General features: G+C 33.8%; 1 protein-coding gene and 1 long non-coding RNA gene across 3 annotated transcripts in view; both read right to left on the reverse strand.

Moving 5' to 3' along the window:
* LOC141376089 (uncharacterized) overlaps positions 1-22,500 on the reverse strand; it is a 1,000,182-nt gene that overhangs the window by 888,644 nt on the left and 89,038 nt on the right. The gene's annotated exons all lie outside the window — the stretch shown is intronic.
* Positions 1-22,500, reverse strand: part of fn1a (fibronectin 1a) — a 68,904-nt gene that overhangs the window by 17,826 nt on the left and 28,578 nt on the right. For both annotated transcript variants that reach the window (NM_131520.2, XM_073911436.1), the window contains 14 exon segments: positions 95-208; positions 323-478; positions 1,774-1,938; positions 4,282-4,398; positions 4,471-4,737; positions 5,573-5,662; positions 5,753-5,944; positions 8,996-9,268; positions 10,492-10,683; positions 11,264-11,350; positions 11,459-11,627; positions 15,604-15,698; positions 15,915-16,178; positions 17,300-17,578. In NM_131520.2, coding sequence (NP_571595.2) covers positions 95-208; positions 323-478; positions 1,774-1,938; positions 4,282-4,398; positions 4,471-4,737; positions 5,573-5,662; positions 5,753-5,944; positions 8,996-9,268; positions 10,492-10,683; positions 11,264-11,350; positions 11,459-11,627; positions 15,604-15,698; positions 15,915-16,178; positions 17,300-17,578 — 2,460 coding nt within the window.

Here is a 22,500-nt window from a genome sequence, read left to right on the forward strand (position 1 = left end):
GAGTTTTGTTACATAACACTAAATTAATGAAAACAGCCAATTCACAAAATGGACCTTGATAATAAATGAACTTTATATTAAATTGTACACCTACTTGTAACTACATTTTCGACCAGAGGGAGGCTCTCTCCATCCTGACCCAGAGCATACACCTTGATGCTGTACTCCACTGCAGGCATCAGGCCAGAAAACGTAATTTCAGTATGGTCTGCAATTGCACATGAGAAACACATCTACTTAACACTTAATCTGACAGCATTAACTCCATTTCAAATGTAAATAGAAGTTGACACAGCATTTACACGAGAGCCATAAAGTATACCTGAAGTCGTTTCTGCATGTAACACAGGTCCTTCTCCAGTAAGAGGAGTTGCATTGACTCTATATCTTGAGATGGGGCCGGCTGCTGGGGTCCAGCGTACAGTAATAGCGTTGTCCTTCACGTCAGTCACCTCCATCTGTGATGGAGAGTCAATATCTGTTTCAAGAGAAGAAGTTCATTATTACTTTATGTCCCATTACTTTCACACCATTGAAAAAAATTTTGTTTTTTATTTATTATCTTTCATGTAGGGTGAAATGCAATCATTGTTATTCAACCCCAAATTATTAGCCTTTCTGTTTATTTTCTTCCCCAATTTGTGTAACGAAGAGAAGATTTTTTTTAAACACATTTCTAGACACATTAGTTTTAATAACTCATTTCTAAGAACTGATTTGTTTTATCTTAGCCATGATGACAGTAAATAATATTTTACTAGATATTTTTCAAGATACTTCTATACAGCTTAAAGTGACATTTAAAATCTTAACTGGGTTAATTAGGTTAACCAGGCAGGTTGGGGTAGTTAAGTAATTTATTGTATAATGATGGTTTGTTCTGTAGACTATTGAAAAAAAAAATAGCTTAAAGGGGCTAATAATCTTGACGTTAAAATGTTTTTTTTTTTTTTGAATTAAAAACTGCATTTATTCTAGCTGAAATCAAAATAACTAAACCTTTCTCCAGAAGAAAAAACTGTTTTAGACATACTGTAAAAATTTTAAGTGGAAAAAAATGAAAGGGGGTTGAATAATAATGATTGCAAATGTAGCTGTTTGTGAATGTAAACATTTTTTTAAGTATTGCACATTTTAAAGTATCGCATGAAAAACAAGATGTCAAATTTCATAATTTCAAAAAAATACTGATTTAAACTTGCTTGAGGTGGTTTTGAACAGTGCCGGCCTGTCCAACAGGCAATATAGGCGGCCACCTAGGGCCCCGCGTTTCTTGAAGGGCTTCACAAATGCTATTATTGCACACTGACATTCACGGTTTCATGTTTTATTTGTATATGTCATATTTGTGTACTTTATTTTTTTTAATTAGTCTTATCTGACTTTATTTATGTACTAGGGACTATGCTGAAATTTTTCAGTGTACCTACAGCAGCAGAGACAGATGATGCTGCTACATCCTAAAATTTTCATAGTACTTTATAGTATACATATTTTTCATATTGTTCTCACCTGTAGAGCACACTGGTTGTATTTTGTTTATATTGTACAACAATATGAAAGCGCAATTAACATGTTTTAGGGTTTTAGAGGGACCAGATTTGTGAACAAATTATTACAGACACTTGAGAAAAGACGTGATACTAAATACCATATTACAAGTAAATGTAAGTCTTTTTAGACAAAAAAAACCTTTTGTAGGACACTTCTGAAATAGCCTAATTGAGGCAATATTTAAAAGAAAAAGGATAGAAAGTTTATTAGATGGTTTACCGGTTCTATGTTTAACATGGATGGGAGTGCTGGATGCAGGGCTGTCCCCTCTACCGGTCACAGCATAAACAGTAATGGTATAATCAGTGCCTGGACGTAGATCTTCAATAGTGGCTGTAGACTGGGAGCCGGGAACCATAAATTCCAGAGGGGCATCAGAACCACCTGCATTAAAAAAAGAAATCCAAACGATTAAGTATCAAATCCATTATTCAAAAACACAGTTTGTTTAGAGTAAAAGCCTGTTCACACCAGCAACAAATCTAATCATGTATTAATAAAAGACTTAATTGATGATTCACAAATTTTTAATGCTACAGATTACCTTCAAGAGGGTTTTTAAAATGTATATTCACTCACAGTGTATAAAGCTGACCAACCAATACTATTTTTTAAAGCATATAGTATTACATATAGTATGTCATCACATTATATCAGCAGCTATTTGATATAGTATTTTGTAGTATAGTAGTATTCAAGTTTGCCCCAAGCCAAACACTCAATTACTATCATTTACTACCCTGAATGTCATTTATTTGTATCTTATATTTATGTTAATTTCAAAGGGAACAGATAAATAAAAAAATAAATAAATGAATAAAAAACAGGCAGATCACACTACAAGCACATGCACAGACTCCAGAGTAACATATATTTTGCAACACCAAAGATTACAAAAGTATCACAAATACATTTTCAAGCACTTTTAAAGACTTTATCCAAAATACAAGAATTTGATTAAAATAAAGACTAAAATCAAGGCATTTTCAAGGATATCCAGCTACCGTAGAAACTCTGTGTGCTATAGCGCTACTATTTGTGTTTCTATTTTAATCTTTTTAAATAAAAAATAATGGCTAGTGTACTGACTGCGATATAAATAAACCCAGCTATAACTGTAGCAGCAACTTATCACAAGAGGGCGAGTTTTGTTACATAACACTAAATTAATGATTAATCATAAATTAATGATTAAGCATCAAATCCATTAGTCAAAAACACAGTTTGTTTAGAGTAAAAGCCTGTTCACACCACCAACAAATCTAATCATGTATTGATAAAACACTCAATTGATAATTCACAAATTTAATGCTACAGATTACCTTCAATAGGGTTTTTTAAATGTATATTCTCTCACACTGTGTATAAAGCTGACCAACTAACCGAGCCACTGCTGTTAAAACTCTACATTGATGAAGCTCATGAACACAGTATTTTTCTAAGTAAATAGTAGACAAGGAATCCAGAATTGCTTTACTTTACTGTGATGTTTATTAAATACCATTAAAAGTAAAATACAAAAAACCTACTTGAAGTTCTTAAAATCAAACCTTTTATATAAAAAAGTTAAATATAAATATTTATCAAAATAGATTAGTGGGGGAAATTGTATTATTATTGCTTAACTAGTTTCTCACAAGCAAGAACATAAAACTATATTGAATGGCTTTAAAAACATTTCATTCCTGGATGGAGTACTAATCGTTACCATCGTTGTCATATAGAACAAAAATATAATTGCAAAGAATGCAAGATTTGACTATTTTTTAGGGAGGTGTTTGCTTGGTTTTTAAGACACTAAATTGACATGAACTTCTTCCATTAGTTATGCATGCAGTAGTTATTAGAGTTGATTATGATGTACAATTAAGAAATATTACATTGCTGTAATTACACAAAAATGAAAGAAAACAATGTTTCTACTGTCTGCTCTTATTGTATTGACATGTTTCCAGTTAAATCTGTAAACAGTTCATGAAGACTTCAAAAAGTCAATTTCGTACTGTAAATCTGTTATCAAAACTTATAATGCTTTGTCAATAATGTCAAACTATTTAATTTTTAAATTTAGATCGCCATTTTTAAATCTGAAATAGATGAAAATTATCAAGAGAAATCTGCCTTATATATAGACTATTGATTAAACAACAAATAAACAAATAAAAAGTAATACAACAAAAAGACAAGGGTAACACTTTAAAATAATGGTCTACTAGTTAATGTTAGTTATATTTACTAACATGATCAAACAATTAGTTATACCTTTATTACAGTATTTATTTATCTTTGTTAATGTTAGCTAATATTGTTCAAGTAAAATAACATTAGTTCATTAACAAAACTTTGCATTAACAAAACTTTGGATATTAATAATACATTAGTTAATTTTGAACTATGATTATTAAATGCTTTACAAGATTACTCATACTTAGTTAATGTTAGTAAATACTAAATGTCTTAATTTCTTAATACTAAATTTACTCTAAAGTCATACCAATTTAACTAATTTTCTAATAATATTTCTGCAAAAAGTTTTCATAACGTTAGCTATTGTTCAGGGAAAATTTGATGGCTGTATGTAAACCATCGCCATCCTTCATTCAGCTCAATTACCCTTATATGCATTACAATGGAACTTTTGCGCTGAACATTTGTGTTGCTGGTGTGAACAGGCCTTGAGTGTAACAACCATAACAGCATTATTTTAACAGGATCCAAATCACCTACCCGACTCTCCATGTGTAATCCTGTAGTACCGCACAGTGACAGAGGGGGCATCCCAGCGAACGGTGATGCTGGTCGGCGTTGAGGAAATCACTTCCAGGTCAGTAGGAGCATCAGAGACTAACAGAAAAACAGCGATAAGACACAAATAATACAAATATGTTCTAAAAGTGATGAGAAGTAAGAGCATACTGGTAGACTGAGTTCCAGTCAGAGGCAGACTGTCTCTGGATCCGCTGACGGCATAGACACTGATGCTGTACTCAGTCTCTGGGGTCAGGCCTGTCAGGGTGAAGTGGCTCCTCGAGGGGGGCAGTCTCTCCTCTTTAGCTCGTCCACCACTGGTCATCTGGTAGCGGATACGGTATCCTGAGATGATGGCCCGAGGAGCCTGCCAGCGCACAGTGAAGGAGGTGGTGCCCACATCAGAGAACTGAAGGCCAACAGGGGCATCAAAAACTGAGAAGCAAAATGAACAAGTTTTTTAACCAACATAACAGGTTGCAGTAGTGCTGTTTTTTTATTTTATAGCAAGGACTTTCAAATATATATTTGAGAGGGAACTCCATCCAATATATTCAAACATTAAAAACCATAAATGTGAGCTTGCACTGAAAAACACGATTGACTGGATTTACTACTATAAATTTGTGCTTGCAAATTTATATGGGCTGAATTTAAACGGATTCAGTTTAGTAATGTTCAACTTGATGTGTTTTTAAAACTCAACCCTTTACCTTAAAACAAATTTAATACATCCAATGATTGATTTTTTTCTTAGCCTATGTTGAATGGGAAAGTTGGATAAACACATGTATGATTCAGAACTATTGATTTTATGCCCAAAATCATAAGAATATTAAGCAAAGATCCTGTTCCATGAAGACTTAAATTTTTCTACTGTAAATATATCAAAACTCTATTTTTGATTAGCAATGAGCATTGCTAAGCTTTTTATTTGGACAACTTTGGTTGAATTTCTCAATATTTAATTTTTTTTTTAAACCCACCTATTTTAGAAACTGAGATAGTTGCATCTCTGACAAATATTGTCCTATTCCAACAAATGAAAACTTTATTTATTAAATAAATTGCGACTTCCAAATGATGCAACTCAAAACCAAATCATGAAAGACCCTACAGTTAGCACATATAAGAAGTTAATGAAAATGATTTAGTACACAAAATATTGTTGATTAAACCTAGTATTTAAAAAAAAAAAAAAAAAAAAAAAAAAAACTTTCATCTCATTCATCTAAAACCCCACATTTTTTTGTTTCCCTCACAAACTTACCAGTTCTCTGGGTGCCGATGGCAGGTGATCCCTCTCTGCCCTCATATACGCAAATCACACTCACCAGGTACTCTGTGTTGGGCACAAGATCTAGAAACCACACAGAGAGACTCATTTTTAGTGTGCATTCATTAGAGATACTAAATACAGGACAATTTAATTCTGTTATTTGGCACGTACGGCGAAGGACAACAAAGTTTTCACTTCCTTCCACAGTGCGTTCAGTAGTTTCGTCATCTTCATCGACTGGATGATAACGGATGATGTATTGATTAATGTCTGAGGATTTGGGAACCTGAGGGGCTTTCCAGGTCACCAACATAGTGTCTGCGGTCACTTCTCCAAATGACAGGCCATATGGAGCCGGGACAGCTGGGAGAGACAAGAAAAAAGTACATCATTTTATATTTATATTGATTTATTTTTAAGATTCTCATTATTTCTCATTAGGATTTGAGATTCTCAATTTAATTTAAAAGTTGATATTGAAAGTTTAAGGGCAGGGACAACTGGGAGAGACTGGAAAAAAAGTACACATTTTTAAAAGTGTTAAATGTAAAAGCTGATTGACAATTTTATTTTAGCATAATTGTATGTTTATAGACCCTTTAATAGTATAAATGAATTATTAATTTATATTTAGTATTATGTTCATTTATATTTAGTATTATGTTCAGTATTATTTTTAATATTCAGTGCTTTCCATACATAGACTACATTAATGGCCGCCCACTTAGTGACCTTTTTTTTTTTACTATTATTAACATCCTTTTACATCCTTTTGTATCTACCCAATATAACCAAACATCCACAATCGATTAAGTAGAGGAAACTCTTCTCTCGCTTACCAGTTTCGTTCTGTGCCTGCGAGGACTGTCAACAATTGTGTACACGCTGAAATCACACGCTTTTCAGACCCAGAGAGACGGTCATTTTTGTTCGGCCTGGGTTTCTAAATCTCCTAAAATGTCCAAAATTCAACATTTGCTTTCGCTCTCTGAAGCTTGTATGCATTTTTGGATTACTCTTATTAAAGACTACAGCTGCGATACCGGGAAAAAAGGAAATAATAGATCCTTGAATCTAAATGGCCAGTAGCCTGGGGGGGGTTAGGGTGGTTCGAAAGACCCACCCCTCACTGACAAAGGTCCAGATATTGTTTTATACATGAGCTTATTTGTCCTGCATACTGTAACAAATTGTGAAAATAATTATTTCCATTAAAGAAGAATTTAAGACCAAGAGGAATCCTCTTGTGGCTGTTGCTTCGGCATGGATGAGGAAAGTTAAATGTGCTGGTTTGTTGTTTACCTAATTCATGACAATAGGCTAGTTTTAATTTAAAACTTTAACAGATTCTCATTATTGTTTCTAATGACGTGATGTAATACATTTGAATTAGTAAAATATGTATAGTTCTTATATTTCTTTATTCTGAATGTTTTTGACACATTAAACAGTGTGGTTGATGACCACAAGCTAATCCAGCAAAAACACTGCTTAATATGTCACTAAAATTCAGTATTTAAATCTCATAATTAAATATAAAATAAGGCAAATAACTGCAAAAAGGTTAACTTTGTAAGAAAAAGAACCACCCCTTTCACCAGGCTGCCTACAGCCCTGATGTACACAATCAGTAATGTTTAATCAACGCATTTGCCTAATTTTAACAGATCTACTTATTTTAATCTTGCAATTATGGTAATTTTTAGAGATATTGGCTGTTTCTTTTACTTTTGTCATTTATTTCTTATTTACTGATTATTTTATTAATTTGATGATGTTAATATATTACATAGGCCATTTATATATCCATATCTAAAATGCTTTAACATTCAATTTTGCTTTAAACTTGAAAGAAAGAGAGAAGCAGACCTGTCAGTGGGTGCACATGGCTCCAAAATAGCATAAAAGTATATATATTTTTTTAATTTTAGTCTTTAACAGTTTTTTTTACTTTAACCCACTGAAAAGAAGTAGTGTCATAATGAATACAACTATTATTAAAAATTAAATTATGTTTTGTTTGTCACATATAGTTAACTATTTATGTGATGTAGGTAAACTGTATGTTTTTTAATACAGCTACCAAAGCAAGTATATTTCAAACCTGTGGGAAGCACCGATATTAATAGATATTTCATAATTTTAGTATTTCTTCTACATACTTATTTTTTTACACTAGTTCTGATTGCTTCCAGAAATGCTAACACATCAGCATACTGAAGGTTTAGTTTTACGGCTTGTTTAAAAGCCAACTGAGGAGGAAAGAGTGAGAAAATGAGCACAATCTTTAGAGGTCTGACCAAGAATCTGTTTGTGAAAAGCAGACTTCACACAGACTGATGCCATGTGGCTCCAGACATCAGATTACTCCATCACAAAAGAGAATGAGAATGAGAATGAGTAGAGGGAGTTACAAAAAAAAGTGAAAGGAAAGAAATAAAGTGCTGAAACAAGACACAGCTGCTAGTGTTTCCTCAGTCATCTTTCATACAGGGATATGGCTGCCATATGTACTTAAACAATGAAATATTGTAGAAACAAAGAGCAGAAATGTTTAACACTTAAAGGCAGAGATTTACTGCACATACAGCCGAGTCTACAGGCCATTACATTCACTTCTAATCCATGGAGAATGCAAAAAAAAAAAAAAAAAAAAACATTTGCAAAACTATAATAGAATTTGATATCAAATAATTACAAATAAGCACAAATCATCTGATAATTTTCAAGACAGGCCCAAAATTGCCCCCAGCATCCTGCATTTTAAGTGTGCCTTTATTGTTTTACTTTCCCTGAAATTACAACACAAAAGGTTGTAAAAAGTACAAACCATGATAACCTAAAAGTACATTTACGCAGCTATAATGCTTTAGCTAGTGCTCAGGTGTCCAAACTCACTCCTGGAGGGCCGATGTCCTGAATATTTAAGTTCCAACTGCAATTTAACACACCTGAACCAGTTTATCGAGGTCTTTCTAGGTATACTGTACTAGAAAGTTCCAGGGAGGTGGAAGGAAGCTGGAGCTAAACTATGCAGGATACTAGTCTTCCAGGACCGAGTTTGAACACACCCCTGAGCTAGTGGCTAGCTACTGCTAATAGATCTAAATAAACTGTTTTTTTTTTTTTTTTTCAAATTTAATGCAGACAAAGTATAGACCATTGTGAGGGATGTAAACAAAAGCAATGGTCCAAATGTATTTCCTGTTTTACATTTTAAATTTCTAAAGCTTCCGAGAATCCAAAAAGAGCCACATATTAAAGAATAATGTTATAATGGCTAATTTAATATTAGGATATGATTGAACTGTCACTTGTTACAGTTTTGAAACCATTTAATAACAAGCAGGAAATGTTTATGGGCCAATGAATGGGTCTATAGGCAAACACACACACACACACACACACACTTACCTGTTTGCTGGGTGATAGTGATGGGTTCGCTCTCTCCATTTTCGGTAACTGTGGTGACGGTGATGTCATAATCTATGCCTGGCTCCAGGCCATGAACAGTATAAAAGCCTGTTGTGGGCTCCACAAATTCAACAAAGATCGGGACACTGTCCCCAGCTGCCAAAACTGTGATGCGGTAGCCGGTAACGGCAGTGGAGTTTAGAGGACTCCAGCTTAGGCCAATAGTAGAGTCAGTGACATTGATGAAGCTGAGATCAGTTATTTTAGGCACATCTGGAGGAGAGAAGATGCCCGACACAGACAGACATGACACAGAAAGATGGAGGTAAGTCATTTGTCCAGAAAACAGGTCCTTCATGGTTCATATTGTGAAAACTGAACCATGGAGATAGAACATTAGAAAGTTGTGATGATACAATATAGCATTATCACAAACTCTTCTGTAGTTGTGACCAAAACTGGCTAAAAATGTGAAATGATAGTTAGTTCTTATGTTCCGTTATACAAAATTGACTGGTTATCATTAACCAATGACAAACAAAACATAGGCTGATTGTATCATTTCACATTTTTCTTAGTAAAAAATATTTTCTTCATTTAATTTATTAAATGAAAAGTTTAACCCAAACATTAAAAAAAAAAATATTCCTGATTATTTACTTCCCTCAGTTTATCCAAAATATGAATAAATATGAATATATGAAAAAAAGGATAAGGATTTCAGAAGAAAATATTGCAGATTGTTTTCATCCAAAGAAGCTGAACAAGATTTAATGTAGACCATTTTTAACAGTCCATAATTAGGCATCTTTAAAGTACTTAATTTGCCCATTAAAGTTCTTTATCTAACTGAATTTGAATAATGGTTTAGAAGCTCTGATTAGCTTCACCAGTACACCTGAAACTTTTTCACAGCACAGTTCAGCATGACTCACTTTTGGTGAGTTTTCTACAACCTGCTTTACGTAGCACTTTTTTTTTGTACCACTTGTGTACACTTTTTGTACACTTGTGAGGTTTCAGTTGAGCTGTTACATGACATCCACACAAAAACTGATTGGTCAGAGAGAATCTTCACTATCAGCATCATTGGATTTGTAAAAAGATGCACCAAACTACATTTAAACAAACCCAATAAAATTACTGATCACTTCCCCTTATTTGTCGGAATTGTGTGGATTACATTGGCCTGAGACTAAACTGCTGTAGGACCTTAAAAAATGGTATGTTTCTGAACCCTCTACACTTGCATTAGATTAGAAACATTTCCCTGCAACATTTCATATATATCTTGGACAACCTGGGTGTAAATAGTCAGGAATTTATTTCAGTTTTGGCTATACCATTCTGTTAATACCTTTGTGTTTAATGTCTCAAGAAACATTAAAAGCAAGCATTTCATTAATTGTTCTGACACACATACAGACTCATTAAATGTTTAGGCCTGATTACTGACAAACAACAGGTGTGATTTTGGTATTTAGAAGCGGTTATACCTGGGGTTACAGTTGTGAAGACAGGAACGCTCTCCATGTCGTCCTTCACAGTGAACACGCTGACATTGTACTCTACTCCTGGACTCAGGTTCTCTAATGTGCATGAGTTCTGTCCGGCCTTCACAAACTCCTCAAGTGAATTGCCCTGCTGGCCTTTGGTGGGGGTGCAGGTCACTCTGTAGCCCGTGATGTCTGTGGGAACAGGACAAGTTTACCAAGAGGTAAATTTGCAGTCTCGACACACAAGCTGATTTTCTGCTCAAGAAACATTTCTTATTATTAGCATCATTAGCGTTGAAAACAGATGTGCTTATATACTTGTATTACATTGTATTAAACATAAATAAACATTTTGCTTATTTATTGTTCTTTATTGTTTTATGATTGCAGTGTGACTTCTGGCTTCTGGCTTCTTATTTGGGATTTTATGCCAGCTTGTAATTCTCTGCATTTTTATTTGTTATTGTATATCTTGCAACACTAAGTTTAAGAAAAGCACATAATACATTCATTTTCCTTTGACTAAGTCCCTTTATTCAACTGGTCCCCACAGCAGAATGAACCAGTAATTTATCCAGCTTACTAGCATACTATAATACAATAATAATAATAATAATAATAATAATACAATTATGATAGGTGATGATAGGTGTTACCAAAATGTCTTCAATTAAATGTACCGCATTATGCAAGATGGTAAAATATATTAGTATTTACATTTGAACAAACACATAAAGAAGCATTTGCTCTATTCTGAGCTCTCAGAACTAACCTGGGATGTTAGCATCATTCCACTGAACAGTTAGCTTTCCGGTGTTGGGGTTGGACTCCAGGTTCAGATCAGTGGGTGGAGAAAGAGCTGTGAACGGATAGACAGACATTGGATAACTCCTCCAACAGTCTGGGAAATGTCTCTCTCTCACAGCTTCAACAACCTTTGTTTGATAAGGACTTTTTTTAGACTTACGAGTGACCACGCGCCGAGTTATAGGGTTTCCATGCTCTTGACCACTGATGACTGGTTGGACACTGTATGTGTACTCAACTCCAGGGGTCAGACCTGAGATGAGGACACTACCCAACTCTGAGGTCACATCTCTAGGGGCTTCTCCACCTTGGCTGGGCCTCACTGTCAACTGCAGAGCAGAGAAACAATAAAACACCTTTAGCTGCATTGCAAATGACACACTAGTATACACATATGCACTTAAAAACTGCACTAAACACTCAACCATGTAATGTATAAGTTTAGTTTCATCCCAAATTAAACAATAGAATTTCAAAACGTTTTTCACACTGTAATCCTGGTTGCCCTTAAAAGTTAAGCCGATTTATATGAACCTTTTGAACTTATTAAACTTATGTTAAACAGACTTAAAATAGCTTGTGGAACTTATGAAATCAAGTTAGAAAATAGTTAACTTAGTTTAAGGAGTTAATAAGTTGCAATGATTTAAACACTGTCAGGACTAATTGATTATATCATTTAACACAGGGCAGTCAATAGCTATGTTTCCATCCAAAACTGCGAATGAACTGGAATGCAAAACTGGATTATCGCTGGATTATCTTCATCTAATAAATGACTTGCGCCTCAGAAGGCAATCATGACACACAGTGAACGCACAGTGGCGTTTGAAAGTGTCAGATGCGGAACACAGGCGCTCTTGATTCTAGAGGTCATTAATAATATAATAACACTAATAATGAAATAGTAAGGCATTTTAGAATGACCAAAACAACAGTTCAGATGTTTTACAATGTGCTCAGCCTGGTGATTTGTCCATTTACACACATATCCATCATTACATGATCTCTTATCACAAAAATCACACAACCTTTTTTAATGTGCATGCTGGAGTTTGTGCGATAAAAGTGTTTCCATTGAAGTTTGAGCATTTTTTCTTATCAAATAAAAAGTTCATCCCACTCAGTTATGCATATAAGTTTATGCGCATTTTTAAAATGTATACACATCATGGCATTTCCATCAGCCATTTTTTATGCGCATATGCAAAATGCACATAAAAATAGAAGGATGGAAACATAGCTAATGTTGCTGAAGTAGTAAAAAAGTACTAAGTAAAGTTTTATAAACTAGTTTTGAGAGGAGCACATGAAATGATTGATCACGGCTGGTCTGTCATCTGCAATCATCGATAAACCAATCAGATGAAACAAAAACCTAATATATAATAAATAGCCCATTTCACCTTACTCCCCTTTATTAGTTTTTGAAAAATCTCTCCATCCACCCCTATCTCCCTTTTCCTCCTTTACCAGGGGGAGCTATCGAGAACTACCTGGGGCCGTATGTATAAAGCTTCTCAGTGTAGTTTACTCTTAAGTGTGTCAAAATTCTAAGAATGACTTAATTTTACTTTTATTTCTAGATGTAGGATTAAGTGCAATTTATAAAGGTTCTTTAGTGTTAGGACTCCGTCTCAGCTCCTACATTATTTAGGAGTGTTAGCAGCTGAAGGTGCAGCTGTCATGCAGTGAGAGGTTTGCGTCTTTAATAAACTACTACGACAGTTGTGTTCATTAAACAGTAAGAATGATTAATAAATCCATATTTAACAGTCCCCTAAAAGTCAAGTCTTGTCTCCAGTATGGGGCTCAGGCACACTTTACACTCACACTACAAGTGAACCTCGCTCTAGCCGGCCAACTGAACCATGCCTGAGCCTGATTCAGAGTACTCACACTTCTCAAACGATCCGGGAGACAGGCCAGGGCTATGGAATAAAATCACTGTCATAAATATTTTGTGCGTAAATAAAATTCACGCAGCCGTAATAATAAAATCTTAAAGGAAAATGGAACGTGCTCGTAATTTTATGAAGGTACAATTCCAAATCTGCGATTAGAACAGACACAGGTACGACATTTTCTTTGTTTGTTTGTATATGACTGATAAATTTACGATGGGTGTACTATACAAACACGAAATACAGTTTCACCACGAACACAAAGTCCTGATTACGAGTACGAATCAAACAGCGACACTCCACTGTCAAAATTACTTCACCACTGTCACAGGCATTAATAAACTGCTGGGCACTCAGAGACCCCACACATTGTATCAGGTAAGAGTTTTGTTATTCCTTCTTTGAGAAATGTTAGTCATAAGCTGTGATAAAGGTTGAGAGTTAATGAGGTCCGTTTTCACTGCGTTTTCACTATCTTCATTATATAATAGATCAATGGTCTATTAATCTGGCTTTAAAAATGTGACCTAATCAACAGATGTCATGTTATAGTTAACAGTGTTCAGTGATTCACTCATACTGCGCTCGCTGCTTGTAATTTTAACTTACATTATGCTAGCTCACTAACCTTGGCCCATTCTTAATTTTGATTCTGTAAAATGACCAAGAAACACAGTGAAAATGGACCTCATTAAGTCTTAACCTTCATTACAGCTTATGACAGACATTTCTTAAAGAAGGAATAACAAAACTCTTACCTGATACGATGTGTGGGGTCTCTGAGTGCCCAGCAGGCGCGCCATTGTGATAGATGACTCTCGCTTGTTTATTAATGCCTGTGACAGTGGTGACGTAATTTTGACTGTAGAGTGTCGCTGTTTGATTCATACACTCGTAATCAGGACTTCGTGTCCATGGTGAAACTGTGTTTAGTGTTTGTAAAGTACACCCATAGTAAAATTATCAGTCATATACAAACAGACAAAGATAATTTTATAATTACATATGCGTGAATTTTATTTACGCACAAAATATTTATGACAGTGATTTTATTCCATACAGGGCATAGTGTGAGTGCCCCCTTAGGCCCGTCACAATCCGCAGTCAGCAAAGTCTTAAACAGCACTATAGCAGCACTAACAACACCAAACATAAGGCAGTTCATTGACTTTCCAAGTGACCTCCAAACTATGCAGCAAAAGCAAGCAGCTTTTATGAGGATTGCGGGCTTCCCTGGAGTTGTTGAAGCCATTGATGGCACTCATGTTTGCGCCATTGCTCCTACTGTAAATAAGGCATATGTCAATAGAAAAGGATTTCACAGCATCAATCTTCAAGCTGTGTTTGATGCCAATTACAAGATTCTGGATCTTGTACCAAAATTGGTTGGGTCAACACATGATGCTAGGGTTCTTTTAGCCTCACTGGGTTATTTGAACAAAATTATCTTCCCCCTGGATGTCATCTAGAAAACTTTTCTACTTGAACCAGTTTGGTTTTCTTTTTAAATCCATATTTTAAGAGCTAAAAACTTTGATCTTTCTTTTATATACAACTAAGAGTGCAATTTACAATTCAATTTGTGCAAGATTGTGTAAAATGCATGTATTTACTCGTATTTTTTTCACATAACACAAAAGTACTTTTTAATTATATTTTAATATGTTGAATAATTTTATTGTACTAATTTATCAGTGAATGGTGTCGTGCTGCTGTGACTTTATCCTTGCGGGCCAAAATGCAATATCTAAGTGTGAACTTTTAAGTTATAGTTACCATTAATTAACCACAGAAATGCCATTCAATTTGTAATTACCAAATAGTAACTGTCATAATTATCTTAGGAAATATCAGCAAAACAATTAGTTATATTTTCAACACTTAAAACCCACAGTGCAAAAGATAAAAGATGGCAATTCAAAACATACTGTAAATAAACAAAAAAAGGCCTATGAAAAATGAGATATGGGCAACTAATAATTAACAGATATTTCTAACAGTGTACAATGCCATGAATCAATATGAATTACATTGACAACTGAATAAAACACTATTCAAGGTCACTGTTAATATCTATAAAAATAAATGTTAAAGTTTATTGCAAAATGTGCATATGGGTTTGTCTTTAAAGGTCTTTAGACATAAGATATCATGAAAAAAAAAAAAAAAAACAATTAAATTTTTTTTTTCTCGAAAGTGAATACAGTTTTTACTTCCAGGACCTGACTGTTGCACCATATTGGCAAAAAAAGATGGTTCATAAGCCGATGGTGAATAAAATATGTGTGAATGTTAGAAAGAAGAATGTCAAAAGTCAGTTTCTCAAGAATACTTGCACATTAAAGCAAAGAGTTATGACCTGTAGCTGTGCTTCAGTGTCTCTGGTGTGTTTCAATCCTACCTTGTATCCAATTTTGGGCAGAGGGCTCCAGGAGACAATGATAGAAGTGTCTGTGACATCAGTGCTAAAGTACGGAGCATTTCCCATTGGAGGAGCTGAAAGCCAGAAAGGTATTGTTGTTATATTTATCACCATGATTAATCACAGATGGTTAGACAGTGATTAATTGTTAATTAATCATTAAAATATTCCACAGACTGAAAGTTACTTTCATGATTTTGTAGAAAAGAGCTACTTTTAGCCTTAAGATATTTTATAAATGCCACCTCAGATTAGGATGTTTTCTGACAGACACAGAGGCAGAAACTCACTTGTGGCGAAGGTAGCAATGGAGCCTTCACTGAGCACGTTTCCTCTTTCTGCATGCAGAGTGGCAGAGTATTCTGTGTCCGGCTGCAGGTTGAGGAGGGTGTACTGCGACAGACGGCCTGGAATACGCAGCTGTTTGGGGTTGGAGCCCTCGACTGTCAGGAAAAGCCTGTAACCTGTGATCTGAGCAGTGGGAGGCAGCCAGACGATCACAGCACTGTCTTCAGTAATGTTGGAGAAGTAGATGTCAGTTGGGGGATCCGGCTCTGGAGAGAAAGATGTAGAGTCAGTACAGATGATTAGCCATGATGCATTTAATTTTGCATTTGTCAAACTGCTTATATGATCACCTACTGTAGTTATAAAAAAAGTAATCATTAATTTTATACTTATTTGGTTATTTTTCTGTCAATCTTTAATATTATTTTAAATACATTTTTTATTTTTTTAAATTTCTAAATATCCTTAGTTTATCAGGTAAGTTTATTTAAAATGATTGTTTTTATAAATATTAAGTGATGAAGGGTATAATTCTTGAATTAAATTACTTATTTTTGAGTTAATTTTGTAAACTTAAAAAAAAACTTAAAAAACTTTTTGGTGTGAAATAGGTGTATATTGTTGATTCTGTTTGCAAATGTAAAAAATATATTTTAATAATAATTATAATATAATTTAACACTAATATAACAATTTAATAAATATAATATAATATAATATAATATAATATAATATAATATAATATAATATAATATAATATAATATAATATAATATAATATAATATAATATAATAGAGACTGATCCGAAGGAAAATGAATGAATAAAATTCATTATCATTCATTCATTTTCTTGTCGGCTTAGTCCCTTTATTAATCCAAGGTCGCCACAACGGAATGAACCGCCAACATATCCAGCACGTTTTTACGCAGCGGATGCCCTTCCAGCCGCAACCCATCTCTGGGAAACAAAACTCATTATAATATTCAAATAAAAAAGCTATATTATAATATAAAAGAATTGCTATATAAAATGATATAATATAATATAACATAACACAATACAATACAATATAATACAATATTATACAACATAATACAATACAAAAGTATTGTAATAGTATAATATAATATAATATAATATAATATATTATAATATAATATAATATAATATAATATAATATAATATAATATAATATAATATAATATAATATATTATAATATAATATAATATAATATAATATAATATAATATAATATAATATAATATAATATAATATAATATAATATAATATAATATAATATAATATAATAAATGAAAAGAATAATATTGAGGCATGAATTCTATGAATATACTTTTACTTCACAGTAGAGTTTTTTTATTCTCTCACTTGTAGCTTGCTCTCCCACCAGCGGTTCGCTCTCCTCTCCTGATTTGAGGGAAAAGATGAAGAAGCGGTAGAGGGTGCCGGGCTGAAGGTGTGTGATTTCAGCATAAGCATTCTGTGTTACTGGATAAGGCACTTCTTTCTCAATCAAGCCATCTGGACCCACTACACCCACAGACACACGGTATCCAGACACCTCAGAGGACGGAGAAGTCCAGGTGATAGTGATCTTTGAGTCGGACACCTCATAAAACTGCAGATCGGTTGGAGACGGCACTTCCTCTGTAGGCAGAAAATTAATATATTTCTTTTATATAATTTACTGAAACAAGTTTAATGTTTCTTATGAACCGATGCTTCTTATGCTTATAGTTATGAACCAATTGACATTTAAATTTGTTTTTACTAGATCCAAGTTTCCAATTCTGCATTTTTAAAGTCAAACGATCAGTGTATTAATACATTTTAATTGCAAGCTGAACTATCTGCAGTGATATTTAGAGACAATTGAGAGTTTTGCATATTAGTTTGAGCTTGATATGATATACACTATAAAAAAAAGATTTGTTATTTAATGTTTTTTTCTAGCAGCTGGGGTGCCGGAAAAAAAGGTAAAATAATAGACGTTAAATTACAGAAATTTACCGTAAAAATAAGAGACGTTAAATAACAAAAAATTACCACAAAAATAACAGATGTTAAATTAGGGAAATTTCTGTAATTCAACATCTGTTATCTTACAGTAAATTTCTATAATTTAACAGACATTATTTTCCTTTTTTTTTTTTTACCGGCACCCAAGCTGCCGGAAAACCCCCCATAAAATAGTACTTTATTTTTTATAGTGTACCTTTATCTTTGTGAAATTTTCTAACATTAAATGTAAATTTAAAATAAACAATAGACAACCTGAATTAAAATACTTTCTTCCAGTAGGTAGCGCTTATAGAACAGTAATAATAATGAGCTGATTATAAAGAAAACAACAGTCAATGAGTGTTTAATTTGTTAAAGTGAATGCTGAATATGTGGTGGTTTTTTATGGGTGCTCAGTCTGTGCTACCAATTCAATATTTTGTCTTTAGTCATAACTTTGCTCCGTCTTTGACACCTTTGGCCCCTTTTAATTCTTAATTTACGCACTTTGCTTTATAAAACTAGTGCAATGCAGTTTGTATGCAAGTATGGAACAGAGATCAGCCAATATATATATATATATATATATATATATATATATATATATATATATATATATATATATATATATATATATATATATATATATACATATATATATATATATATATACACATATATATACATATATATATACATAACAAGATCACATAGATGGAGCAAAAAAATGCCGATTTCAATATCTGGCCTGTTAAAAGAAAAATTTCTCCCGAAAAGGAAAATTCTGTTATTAAATTTCACCCTCATGTTGTTCCAATAAACTTATTAAACAAATTAGGATATTTTCATCGTCCATAAACAGCAATAGACTGATTTCACACGGCCGCCATTTTCAAAAGCGAAATCGAGGCTGCGGTGGTAAGAAACCCGGAAGTATCATTGAAAGTTACATGGGAATGTTGTGTAACTGGCTATATAGCTTATCAGCGAAGAGAAAGTGACACAATTTTATCATTTCACCACCTTCTGGGTGACCCGGAGGTCCGTTCTGAATTAATTGGTGAATATAATAAGGGATATCAGAGCTCATTTTCAGCTAAGTTAAGGGAAATGGCACTAGTTAGCTAATGTTTTCTTTCCCAACACACGTTTTAGATGCTATTTATCAAACTTGAGTTAATAAACTGATTCTTTCATTATATTAGACTTGTCACGATACTGAATTAAAAGAAAAAAACATTAATTTCCTGTGAACATAAAGGCACTGTTGATGGCTTTCTTAAAACAGTGCTGATTTGCCATTGTGGTCATGTGTTCAACAGAAATGATTGTGATTGGCCGAGAAGGTCATCAGTCACAACACAGACAGAGGACTGGAACGATCTGCTTGTTGATTCGACTTAACTTCAAGGCAAGGCTGCTTTGCGCTTCAGTCTCCGTGTATCTGTGTTTGCAGTGGGTGAAGAGCAGTAAGCTGAGTGCAAACCAAACTCAGAGACACGAATACTGAAACGCGAAGCAGCCTTGAAGATCAGTCGAGTCATCCGCGCTCAGCAGCGCTTCCATGTTAGTGGGAAATAGCCGGGTTTAAAACTTTAGTACAGGGACAACACTATTACAGACAGCACGAGGGCGTGCTGCAGAGGACTGCAGTGTTTTATCGCTCACCGGGTTACATAGACTGAAGCAGGAAAGTGCCCTCACGGTGTTTAACTGGTGCTATGAACTGAAGCCCAGGAGGACACTTAAGCGCATCACTGAGATTGTGATGTTGTTTGATGCTAAATTACTTTTAATTGGTTAAAATAAACCTACTAAATAATATTAAAGTGATGGTTACATCATTTTGCATTTTAAAATCTCGGTAACAGCTGGAGGTTTATAGTACACGGCATGTTACTGCAATGTTTACAGTGCTGGTCCTATACTTCCTGGTTTCTACCCACCACAGCCTCGCTTTGGTTCTTTAAAATGGCGGCCGCGTGAAATAAGCGTATGGTCCAGAGACATTCAAAGTCCAGAAAAGAAACCAAAAACTTTGTCAAAACATTCCATGTGACTTCAGTGGTTCAACTGTAATCATATGAAGCTCCAAGAACACTTTTGTGCACGAATTAAAAATATATATATAAAACAACTTTGTTCGACTTTAATTATCAACATCTTCCACGTCAGATTAGTGTGAGGATTTAATGCAGTCAGAATGATGCTTGCATATTGCTCTAACTCTTAAGGACATTAAATATCTTATAAAGGCTTAGAAAGCTATCAGATTTTATTTAAAATATTTTAATTGGTGTTCTGTAGTTAAACAAAAGCCTCAGGGGATTGGAGCGACATGAGGGCGAGTAATTAATTACAGAAGTTACCTTTTTGTGTGAACTAACCCTTTAAATATGTGCATCTCCATTGCTTTCATTATATTAATAAAAGCACAAAACAAACAATCATGACCCTTTTCTACCTTATGACTCAGAAAGCCTAATTTCAACCTTCCTTAAGTTTATCAAGGCCTCTCATTTAGACCTGGCAATCCACGTGTTTACCATTCTGTAAAACTTGCTCATCTGGGCAAAGGAATTTAGACACCCTACCGACAGACCAGACGTCCTGACAGGCGAAAGAAAAATAGGCTTTCAAGACTTGTTTGTTTTAAACCCAGCCATAATGTTTTAGCAGACATCAAACCCTCACTGCATGAGAAGCTGAACTGTTTGTTGAACTATTTTTTTTTTTTTTGCAGCATCAGAAGAATCAAAGCATATTCTAAAAGTCAACGTGGGTAAACAGAAGATAAACATCTCCTCAATGAAACCCAGGCAGATTTGTAAAGTTGCGATGTTTGCCGATTTACCAGACATCTGAAATGTTTTCAGAGCCGGTCCCCATAAAAAACAAGATTTTCGACTCGTTCTGCACTTTATACCCTATATGGATTCACAGGCGTTTGGACGCCGACTTGCTGACTCGACCTAAATGTGATCTTATCTTTGGGCTGCCAGACAAAACAGCTAAATCCAGTCAAAAGAAAACAGTAAAAGACATTTATGGCCTGATGACATCATGCTATGTTTGCACTATATTGTTGAGATCAGACCATTTGTTAAACAGAGGTTATTATCTTTACATGTATCCTGGCAAACATTTAAGGTCAAGTAACACATCTTCGTTTTAAAAACGGGTGGGTGACTCTCATAAAAAACTGCCAAGAACTGATCTACAACATAATTTATCCTTAAAAACAAACTAAAGACGTATGCAGTTACTTTAATAAAAAGGAAAGATATAAACACTATGTTTTTTTTTCTGTTTGCATCAAATTTTATTTATAAAAGTGATTTTTATGTACCTGGAAAGTATTTTTAAATCCATTTATATAATTAATGATTAAATACTAATGATTACGTGTCTGATTATGGTTTTGAATCACTTAATTTCATTCCGCATAACAGATATATATTTTTAAAGAATAAAAAATAAAATAAATAAGTGATCATGCTATTTTATTGTATTATTATTTATTAAAAGCTTTTTTGTTAACATCAAAGTAAAACCTAATTGTTAGATAGACAGTGGCAATGTAAAAGATTTAATATTAAAATTTAACAGCATTTTGTTGCTTTACAGTGTTCCTAAGATACATGTTTGCATGTTAGGTATGGGTTTAAGAAAATAATAATAATAATATATGTATTTTTTTTAATTGTTTTAAAAGGTCCGATTCTAGATTTCAATAAAAACTTGAGTCTATATGTAGTCTGTTTGAGTGTATTTGGGCCTATATAGTGTATGTGGGTCATTTGAGTCTTTAATTTAAGTCTTTTGAGTGTGCTTCCAGTCATTTGACTCTACATAGAGTCTGTTTGAGTGTATTTGAGTCTATATATCAGGGGTCACCAATCTCGTTCCTGAAGGTCCGGTGCCCTGCAGGGTTTAGCTTCAACTTCCCTCTGGATGTTTCAAGTATACCTAATAAGACCTTGATTAGCTTTGTTCAGGTGTGTTTGATTAGGGTTGGAGCTAAAATCTGTAGGACCTCCAGAAGCAAGTTTGTTGATCCCAGATATATATATATATATATATATATATATATATATATATATATATATATATATATATATATATATATATATATATATATATATATATATATATATATATATAGTCTATTTGAGTGTTTTTGGGCCTATACAGTGTATTTGGGTGTGTTTGGGCACCTGGTTTTACCAATCCCCCTCCTTTCCCTGTCCATCATTTACTTTCACTTTCTTCCACGACTCCCCCAACCCTCATCACTTTCGTCAGTGACAACCCCCCTCTCTTCACTTTCGTTCTTTGTACCCAACACCCCTACACCATCTAATTTTGATCCACTTCAAATGTTGACTACTGTAGTGTGTTTGAGTCTTTATACTGTGCAGTCTTTAAGTCTTTTGAATGTGTTTTCAGTCGTTTGACTATATCAAGTCTGATTTTATGTATTTGAGTCAAAGCCTATTTAAGTTGAGTTTATGTAGAGCTTGCTTTGTCTATTTGAGTCTATATAGAATATGTTTTAGTGTATTTGG

This window comes from Danio rerio, chromosome 9 (assembly GCF_049306965.1).
Source record: "Danio rerio strain Tuebingen ecotype United States chromosome 9, GRCz12tu, whole genome shotgun sequence".
NCBI lineage: Eukaryota > Metazoa > Chordata > Actinopteri > Cypriniformes > Danionidae > Danio > Danio rerio.